This window comes from Palaemon carinicauda, chromosome 1 (genome assembly GCF_036898095.1).
Source record: "Palaemon carinicauda isolate YSFRI2023 chromosome 1, ASM3689809v2, whole genome shotgun sequence".
Classification (NCBI taxonomy): Eukaryota; Metazoa; Arthropoda; class Malacostraca; order Decapoda; family Palaemonidae; genus Palaemon; species Palaemon carinicauda.
This window is the reverse complement of record NC_090725.1, coordinates 11131981-11142642: the sequence shown is the minus strand read 5'-3', so window position 1 is coordinate 11142642 and position 10662 is coordinate 11131981. Positions and strand designations below refer to the sequence as shown.

At 38.0% G+C, this 10662-nt stretch overlaps 1 protein-coding gene across 1 annotated transcript in view; it reads left to right on the top strand.

The window, feature by feature from the left end:
* Nucleotides 1–6120, top strand: part of LOC137641462 (galactosylceramide sulfotransferase-like) — a 59329-nt gene extending 53209 nt beyond the window's left edge. Inside the window, exons 4-6 of the mRNA XM_068374047.1 lie at nt 371–460; nt 4667–4894; nt 5340–6120. Of these exons, the coding sequence (XP_068230148.1) occupies nt 371–460; nt 4667–4894; nt 5340–5996 (975 nt within the window). The 3' untranslated portion in view covers nt 5997–6120. The remainder of the gene's footprint in view (nt 1–370; nt 461–4666; nt 4895–5339) is intronic.
* The last annotated feature ends 4542 nt before the right edge of the window (nt 6121–10662 follow it).

The window sequence follows — 10662 nt, the reverse complement described above, 5'->3', positions numbered from 1 at the left end:
GCATGTTTCACTCTGATCAGATCCAAATTAGATATACGCCTACTCCTTCAATCGATCCTAGCTCTTTTACCCCCACCATAAGGTTAAATTTCGAGCACATTTTGCTATATATTTTTTTTTAAATTGCTCTAACAGGCTTAATTTTTGTCATAGAGAGGTCAGGTTGGTCTCATTCTTTTGGAAAATGCCTGAAGTTTCTCATAATATTATCAAAAATATGCAAAAGCATGTTAAAAACAGTGTTTTGCAAGAACGTACCAGTACGTCCTTTGGGGGTGAAAGGGAATTATCCATTACTCAGGTAGTAGGTTGGCCGCTTCACTTGAAGGAATGGAATTGTTAATAATTTCGCCCTTACATTTTCTTGCAGAATGTCCTAATGCGATATGGCTTCAAGCACAACCTAACCTTTGCTCTCCCTCGGAATGGGAATGGCTTCGGAATGCCGGAATTGTTTCAAGTAAGTTCTATGGTTATTCTTTATTTCTTTTTCATATCTCATTCTTTAAATTAATTTTTTTCCTCTTCCTCTCCTTATTTGTCTTGTTTCTTAGGTTCAGTGAGGTCTGTCTACCCAAGTCTATTATTTTACGTGATCAGTCTTATTCTTCACTATATTTTTATGTGTATACTGTTCTATATTGACCATTTATGCGTTTTTCACATACCCGACTATTATTATTATTATTATTATTATTATTATTATTATTAATTGCTAAGCTACAACCCTAGTTGTAAAAGCAGAATGCTATAAGCCCAGGGGCTCCAACAAGGAAAATAGCCCAGTGAGGAAAGGAAACATGGAAAAATAAAATATTTTAAGAACAGTAACATTAAAATAAATATCTAAACTACAAAAACTTTAACAAAACATGCGGACGAGAAATCAGATAGAATAATGTGCCTGAGTGTACCCTCAAGCAAGAGAACTCTAATCCAAGACAGTGGAATATTATGGTACAGAGGCTATGGCACTACCCAAGACTAGAGAACAATGGTTTGATTTTGGGGTGTCCTTCTCCTAGCAGAGCTGCTTACCACAGCTAAAGAGTCTCTTCTACCCTTAACAAGAGGAAAGTGGCCACTGATCTGAAGTTGCCACGAACCTAACCTTCCATATACTATATATTATTACTATTACTTGCTAAGCTACAACCCTAGTTGGAAAAGCAGAATGCTATAAACCAGAAGGCTCCAGCAGGGATAATAGCCCAGTGAGGAAAGGAATAAGGAAACTACAAGAAAAGTAATTAAATATTAACATAAGATAAATTAAGAACAGTAACAACATTAAAATAAATATTTCCTATATAGACTATAAAAGCTTAAAAAACAAGAGGTAGAGAACAATGGTTTGATTTTGGCGTGTCCTTCTCTTAGAAGAACTGCTTACCATAGCTAGAGTCTCTTCTACCCTTACCAAGAGGAAAGTAGCCAATGAACAATTACATCGCAGTAGTTAACCCCTTGAGTGAAGAAGAATTGTTTGGTAATCTCAGTGTTGTCAGGTGTATTATGACAGAGGAGAATATGTACAATAGGCCAGACTATCCGGTGTATGTGTAGGCAAAAGGAAAATTATCCGTAATCAGAGAGAAAGATCCAATGTAGTATTATCTGGCCAGTCAAAGGACCCACTAACTCTCTAGCGGTAGTATCTCCATAATCACAATATATCAATTATATATATAATACATGTCAATTAGAGAAAGGTGCTCTCACTAAGATTAAGTTTTTAATTTTTCATTCTGTGGGTTGGGAAATATTTTAGGATCACCATGTGTTGTGATTTTTACTCCTGCAAGCGAGCGCGTGCAAGCACATTTTTTTTTATCATATAAATAAATATATATATATATATATATATATATATATATATATATATATATATATATATGTATATATATATATATATATATATATATATATATTTCAAATAAGCCATATATATTAATACATTAAAGTCTGGATTCTTTTAACGACCTCGGGATCAGAGCCCCAGGCGGAATCACTGGCATACAGATATCCTGGACCAGGGTTCAAATCCCCGGCCGGTCTGATCCCGAGGTCGTTAAGAGAATCCAGACTTTAATGTATTAATATATATGGCTTATTTGAAATATGAAAAAAACACGTTTATATGTGCAAAAATTTATCATATATATATATATATATACACATATATATATATATATATATATATTGTGTGTGTGTTTTTGTGTTTTATATTACTACTAATGATGTATTAACTAGAAAGATCTTAGTAAAATATTGTAAAACTTATATAGATTAAATTTCGGTGAAATGATCAAGTAAAATCACAATAGTTCCTTGTTACCTTCTGGGGTCGTTGTGCCATTCTCAAGGTTTCTTTGCATTGCAACAGAGAATCTTGAAATGCAGAGAGAAGACACATTTATGATTATTATTCCATTGTTATTTCATCTCTTTCGATTTACACGATGATCATATCACTGTTGTTGAACCTAAAGAATTCAAAGACAGGCTCATTTTTCCTTGCCTACACATACACCGAATATTCTGGACTATTCTTTACACAGTCTCCTCTGTCATCATACATCTGACAACGCTGAGATTACCTAACAATTCTTCTTCACTCAAGGGGTTAACTACTGCACTGTAATTGTTCAGTGGCTACTTTCCTCTTAGTAAGAGTAGAAGAAACTCTTTAGGTATGGTAAGCATCTCTTCTAGGAGAAGGATACTCCAAAATCAAACCATTATTATCTAGTCTTAGGCAGTACAACAATCTTCCACTGTCTTAGGGTAGACTTTTCTTGCTTGAGGGTTGACTACACTCGGGCACACTATTCTATCTTATTTCTTTTCCTCTTGTTTTTTAGAAGCTTTTATGGTTTATATATGAAAGATCTATTTTAATGTTGTTACTGTTCTTATAATATATTACTTGTTCATTACTTCTCTAGTAGTTTATCTACATTCAATGTTTCCTTTCCTCACTGGACTATTTTCCCTGTTGGAGCTGTATGCTTAGAACATATCCTACTTTTCCAACTAGGATTGTAGCTTAGCTAATAATAATAATAATAATAATAATAATAATAATAATGTAAGTAGATCAAGGAGAGTGGTTCAAATTTTCAATAACATCCCCAGATCTTAGCATTGATAACGTTTCTTTCATAATAAAAAAAAAACTCACTAAATATTCTAGGTATGAATCTTGATTACAAAATTAATTCCTTTTTTAGAAACATATCTAATCTGTTTATTTTTCAACTGCACAAACAATATATTATTCTCCTGTCTGGTATTCCACTGCTGACTCCCATTTGTACAAAATCTTGCAGTCCATTAAAAACCTTGCAGTCCATTAAAAACCTTGCATTCCATTAAAAACCTTGCAGTCCATTAAAAACCTTGCAGTCCATTAAAAACCTTGCATTACATTAAAAACCTTGCAGTCCATTCAAAACCTTGCAGTCCATTAAAAACCTTGCATTCCATTAAAAACCTTGCAGTCCATTAAAAACCTTGCAGTCCATTAAAACCTCGCAGTCCATTAAAAACCTCGCAGTCCATTAAAAACCTTGCAGTCCATTAAAAACCTTGCATTCCATTAAAACCTTGCAGTCCAATAAGGTGTGCACTTAATTTCAAGTCTTGTCTTCTCCATCATGAGGCTCAATACTGCACATATTCTAGAAGTTTTATTCCAATTCTGATCAGATTTGTGGAATGATCTTCCTAATCTGGCGGTTGAATCGGTGGAACTTCAGAAGTTCAAACTTTTTGCAAACGCTTCTGTTTGAAAAGGTTGACATTTTATATGTGACCGATCTATTTCGATGCTGTTACGGATCATAATATATTTCACATTTTCTTATTATTTTTCTTATTTATTTGATTTATTATTTCTCTATTTCCTTTCCCTCACTGAGCTGCTTTTCTTGTTGGGGAGCCCTTAGGTTTCTAGCATTCTGCTTTTGTAAGTATGGTTGTAACTTGGCTAGCAATTAAATAATGATGTTAATAAAATTACAGTAATAATAATAATAATGATAGTAATACTAACAGTATATTTCTCTATATGAATGTGAAAAGGCCTCTTTTCTTTTGGTTTAAAAAGTCCGCAGGGCCACGGCAGTTCTCCTGACCTAACCGCTTCAAAATCTTACCGAATTATAGGCGACAGCCTGTGATTGCATGTCCATGGATTTCTATAACAAAGCCGGATTATTATTATTATTATTATTATTATGATTACAAGCTAAGCTACAACCCTATTTCGAAAAGCAGGATGCTATAAACCCAAGGGCTCTAACAGGGAAAAGTAGCCCAGTGAGGAAAGGAAATAGGGAAACAAATAAATTACAAGAGAAGCAATGAACAATTAGAGTAAAATATTGTAAGAACAGTAATAACATTAATAAAGATCTTTCATGTATAAACTGTAAAAAAAAAAAAAGAAGAGGAAAGGAAATAAGATAGCAGTGTCAAATTGTACCCTCAAGCAAGAAAACTCTAATCTAAGACAGCAGAAGACCATGGTACAGAGACTATGCCACTACCTAAGAATAAAGAACAATGGTTTGATTTAGGAGTGTCCTGAATGTTATTCAATTTTCTTCCACATCCCAATTTCAACTATTTACAATAATCAAAGTCGATGTATTTTTTTCAGGCTGAGATGATCCCCAAAAAGCTGTTACCTCCCAGCGGTAAGATCGACATCTTTCCCATTCATTCGAGACTCAATGTCCCTGAACATTCCAAGATCCTTCACGAGGACTCGAGATGGGTGACGATTGTGAGGGACCCCTCGAGGCAGTACGAGAGCCTCTTTATCTATTATAAATTAAGGGAAAGCTACGGACTCAATCTGACGCAGTTCAGGGATATGCCCATTGAGGTTAGTACCGGTACATACATACATACATATACCAAGGCACTTCCCCCAATTTTGGGGGGTAGCCGACATCAACAAATGAAACAAAACAAAAAAGTGGACCTCTACTCTCTACGTTCCTCCAGCCGGTAATGGTGATAATTTGGGAAAAAAATCCATGTTGCTAAAACAGGAGATTTAGGACATTTTTCATCCTTTGAATGTGGTGTATTAACTATAATATTTCTATAAGGGAATTCGTGTAGCTGATGTAACTAGAACCCAAGAAGATAGCTTTTAATTACTGTATAACATAAATGGAAATACAAATTTTTAATGATGTGTATTATCATTCATCATTTGTTGACAAAACTTGTGATAAAAAAAATTCATTGAAATGGTAGATTGAATTTCATTCATGAAAAGCTTGCCAGCCGATAACTGACGAATTGCTTTATTTTTTTTCCAGAAATTGGACGCACTTCCAAGGAAGGACGGCATCTTTGGCAAGAACCAAATGCTATTTGATCTGGGTTATCCAGATAACATGTCAGTGTCTCAGTTGAGATCTGCTTTGGACCGTCTGGACAAACTCTTTGATCTGGTCATGATTTCGGAGTTCATGGATGAGTCGCTGATCCTTCTGAGGCACCTCCTCTGCTGGTCACTCGACGACGTCGTTTCTTTCACTATGAATGCCCGAAGGGAGGAAGCGAAGCCGCCCCTCGACCCAGAGCTCCTGAGTGCTCTCAGAGAACTCAACAGCGCCGACGTGTTACTCTACGACCATTTTTTGTCCAAACATAGAAAAGCCGTTTTGGAATTCGGACTGAGCAAGATGGCCGATGAAGTGGAGGAACTCCGCGCACTCCAAAACAAATATTATAAAGACTGTGGAACGCGTGAAGTGGAAGTGTACTCTGGTCTCGTTAATGTATATTTCGCTTCCAATAAACAAGAACAGAAGTGCGTCATGATGACGCTTCCAGAATTACCATTAGTGAACGCCGCCAGAAGACATCAGCGCGCTTTGCTGGAAAGTCTCAAACCTTCCACAATTAGACCCAGTTCAAAGTCTAATAAGGGTCTTGCATCAAACCGACATACAACAGAAAATATACCTTAATCAATTTCAAGATTTGATTGTCATGTACATAAATAACATTTCCATTCACTGCTGCATCGAAATCATTCCAAATCTCACATCAGTCAAGCAAAAGCAAATTTAACTTTCCTTCATCCCCATCATCTTCATTAGGAAATAAATATTTTAAGCCGTACAGATATTTCCCTGTTTTATTTCTAACATCACTTTCTATTTCATGCTTCTCGACTTTTTATGCAGACATAATCATAAGTTTGTGAAAAAGTAAACAACGGAAAATGAGCTCATCCTAAGCTGGAAAAATAAGAAATAAAATGTGTATTGTCAATCAGAAGAAAAAGGGTGACCTTTTAGAAGGTGGGAGGGTTGGGGGAAGAAAAGTGAATAGTCTCCAAATAGGGAAATTATTGGATGTCGAGGTATGGAACCCAGTCTCTTCACTAAACAGGAAAAAATATTAAGGGGGAAAAAAGCGACGTCTTTTCAAAAGAGAGAAGGTAATGGGTGTTCAGGAAAAGAAAGAAGACTATTAACAAAACAGAAAGAGTAATGGGGCTTGGAGTAAAGAAACCAGTTACTTCCTACATACATACATACATATACCAAGGCACTTCCCCAATTTTTGGGGGGTAGCCGACATCAACAAATTCGTCAAAAAACTAGAGTGCGGGGAGCAGTCACTCTCCCCCCCAGCTCCATCTCTTTGTTGACGTCTCACAGGATTATATACAAGAGAGGGGGTTCCCAGCCCCCTCGTCCCGTCCCTTTTAGTCGCCTCTTACGACACGCAGGGATAACGTTGGCGCTATTCTTATTGTTTTTATGCTCCCGCGGCCACAGGGGGCACCTCCTAGAGGAATAAAATTAATGTATCGGGAAAAAGAAAAAAAATGCTCTTCCCAATTTAGAGGTAGAAGAAGTGATAGAAAGGAAGCAGTCTTATTGAATAAAAAAAAAAACGGCAAGGGAATACAATCTCTCTTTAGAACAGATACCGTTACATTTCCCTATTGAGCAGGACAATGCCCTAGAGACTCACCACATATACATATGATCAACGCCCAAGCCTACTCTCCACCCAAGCTAGGACCAAGGGGAGCCAGGCAATAGCTGCTGATGACTCAGTAGATAGACCTATAGACTCCCCCGAACACCCTTCCTTAGCTCACAAAGATGGTGAAGTTGCAGCGACCAAAGAAACTGACGAGTTTAACCGGGACTCGAACCCCAGTCTGGCATTCACCAGTCTGGGACGTTACCATATCAGCCACCACCAAGTCCCCTCTCAAAAGTGGGCAGAGAATAGAGATTGGGGAGAGAAGAGAGTCCCTTCTGAAAAGTGGGCAAAGAATAGATATTGGGGGAGAGAAGAAATTCCCTTCTGAAAAGTAGGCAAAGAATAGAGATTGGGGAGGAAAGAAAGTCCCTTCTAAAAAGTGGGCAAAGAATAGATAATGGGGAGGGGAGAAATCCCTTCTCAAAAATGGGCAGAGAATGGAGATTGATGAAGAGAAGAAAGAGCCTTCTAAAAAGTGGTCAAGGAATGGAGATTGGGGAGGGCAAAAAGTCCCTTCTCAAAATTAGGCACAGAATAGAAATTGTGGGGGGAAGAAAGTCCCTTCTCAAAAGAGGGCAGAGAATAGATATTGGGGAGAAAAGAAAGTCCCCTCTCAAAATTGGGCAGGGAATAGATATTGGTGGAGAGAAGAAAGTCCCTTCTCAAAATTGGACAGAGAATAGAGATTGGGGGAGAGAAAAAAGTCCCTTCTCAAAAGTGGGTAGAGAATAGAGATTGGAGAAAGAAGAAAATCCCTACTCAAAAGTGGCCAGAGAATAGATATTGGGAAGAAAAGACAGTCCCTTCTCAAAATTGGGCAGGAAATAAAGATTGGGGGAGAGGAGAAAGTCCCTTCTCAAAAGTGGACAGAAAATAGAGTTTGGAGTGAGAAAAATATCCCTTCTCAAAAGTGGGCCTAAGATACAGGTTGATGGATAGAAAAAAAAATCCCTTTTCTGAAGTGAGCAGAAAATAGGGATTGGGGGAGAGAAGAAAGTTCTTTCTCAAAAGTGGCCAGAGAATAGCTATTGGGGAGAGAAAAAATTCCCTTTATCAAAAGTAGGCAGAGAACAGAGATTAGGGAGAAAAGAAACTGCCATCTTAAAAGTGGGAAAAGAATACAGATTGTAGGAAATAAGAAAGTCTCTTCTCAAACGTGGGCAAAGAATCAAGATTGGGAGAGAGAAGGTCCCTTCAAAAAAGTGGGCAAGGAATAGATATTAAGGAGAGGAGAAAGTCCCTTCTCAAAAGTGGGCAGGGAATAAAGATTAAGGAGAGATGGAAGTTCATTCTCGAAAGTAGGCAGAGAATGGAGATTGATGGAGAAAAGAAAGAGCACTTTAAAAAATGGGCAGAGAATAGAGATTGGTGGAGAGAAGATATTTCCTTCTCAAAAGTGGAAATAAAATAGAGATTGGGGAGAGAAGAAAGTCCCTTCTCAAAAGTGGACAGAGAATAGAGACTGTGGTAGAGAAGAAAGTCCCTTCTCAAAATAGGGCAGAGAATGGAGATTGGGGAGAGAAGAGGGTCACTTCCCAAAAGTGAAAAAAGAATAGAGATGGGGGGTAGAGAAGAGAGTCCCTTCTAAAAAGTAGACAGAGAAAAGAGATTGGGGAAGAAAAGAAAATCCCTTTTGAAAGGAGGGCTGAGAATAGAGATTGGGGAGAGAATAAAGTCCCTTCTCAAAAGTGGGCTGAGAATATAGATTGGGGGAGAGAAGAAAGTCCCTTCTCAAATGTGGACAGAGAAAATGGATTGGGGGAGAGAAGAAAGACCCTTCTCAAAATAGGGCAGAGAATGGAGATTGGGGAGAGAAGAGGGTCACTTCCCAAAAGTGAAAAAAGAATAGAGATGGGGGGTAGAGAAGAGAGTCCCTTCTAAAAAGTAGACAGAGAAAAGAGATTGGGGAAGAAAAGAAAATCCCTTTTGAAAGGAGGGCTGAGAATAGAGATTGGGGAGAGAATAAAGTCCCTTCTCAAAAGTGGGCTGAGAATATAGATTGGGGGAGAGAAGAAAGTCCCTTCTCAAATGTGGACAGAGAAAATGGATTGGGGGAGAGAAGAAAGACCCTTCTCAAAATAGGGCAGAGAATGGAGATTGGGGAGAGAAGAGGGTCACTTCCCAAAAGTGAAAAAAGAATAGAGATGGGGGTAGAGAAGAGAATCCCTTCTCAAAAGTAGACAGAGAATAGAGATTAGGGGAGAAAAGAAAATCCCTTTTGAAAGGAGGGCTGAGAATAGAGATTGGGGAAAGAAGAAAGTGCCTTCTTAAAAGTGGACAGAGAATAGAGATTGGGGGAGAGAAAAAAGTCCATTCTCAAAATAGGGCAGAGAATAGAGATTGGGGAGAGAAGAAAATCCCTTCTCAAAAGTTGGCAGAGAATAGTGAATGGGAGAGAGGAGAATATCCCTTCTCGAAAGTGGGCAGATAATACAGATTTAGGGAGACAAGACAGGCCCTTCACAAAATTGGGGCAAGAATAGAGATTGGGGGAGAGAAAAAATTCGCTTTCTAAAAGTGAGCAGAGAATAGAGATTGGGGAGAGAAGAAAGTGCCTTCTCAAAAAAAGGGAGGGGCAGAGAAGAAAGTCCCTTCTCAAAAGTTGTCAGAGAATAGAGATTGGAGAGAGAAGAAAGTCCCTTCTCAAAAGTTGTCAGAGAATAGAGATTGGAGAGAGAAGAAAGTCCCTTCTCAAAAGTTGTCAGAGAATAGAGATTGGGGGAGAGAAAAAAGTCCCTTCTCAAAAGTGGGCAGAGAATAGAGATTGGGGAGGGAAAAAAGTCTCTTCTCAAAAGTGGACATAGAATAGAGATTGGTGGAGAGAAGATTTTTCCTTCTTAAAAGTTGACAGAGAATAGATTTTATTTTTTGGGGAAAGAATAAAGTCCCCTCTCAAAAGTGGACAGAGAATATGAATTTGGGGAGAGAAGAAAGTCCCTTCTCAAAATTGGACAGAAAATAAAGATTGGGGGAGAGGAGAAAGTCCCTTCTCAAAATTGGACAGAAAATAAAGATTGGGGGAGAGGAGAAAGTCCCTTCTCAAAAGTGGAGAGAGAATAGATAATGGGGGAAAGAAGAAAGTCCGTTCTCAAAAGTAGGTAGATAATACAGATTTGGTGAGAAAATAAAGGCCCTTCTCGAAATTGGATAGAGAATAGACATTAAGGAGAGAAAAAAGCACCTTCTCAAAACTGGGGTAAGAATAGAGATTGGGGGAGAGAAGAAAGTCCCTTCTCAAAAGTGGGCAGAGAATAGAGATTAGGGGGAGAGAAGAAAGTCCCTTCTCAAAAGTAGACAGAAAATACAGACAGGGGCAGAGAAAAAGTCCCTTCTCAAAAGTTTGCAGAGCATAGAAATTAGAGAGAGAAGTAAGTCCCTTCTCAAAATTTGGCAAAGAATAGAAATGAAGTAGAGTAGAAAGTCACTTCTCAAAATTGGGCATAGATTAGAGATTAGTGGAAAGAAAAAATTCTCTTCTCTACGTGGGTAAAAAAAGAGATTGGGAGAGAAGAAAGTCCTTTCTCAAAAGTAAGAAGAAAATAGATATTAAGGAGAGATGAAAGTAGTCCCTTCTCAAAAGTGGGCAGAGAATAGAGCAGGGGTGGCCAACACTGGCGCATCGCACAATTA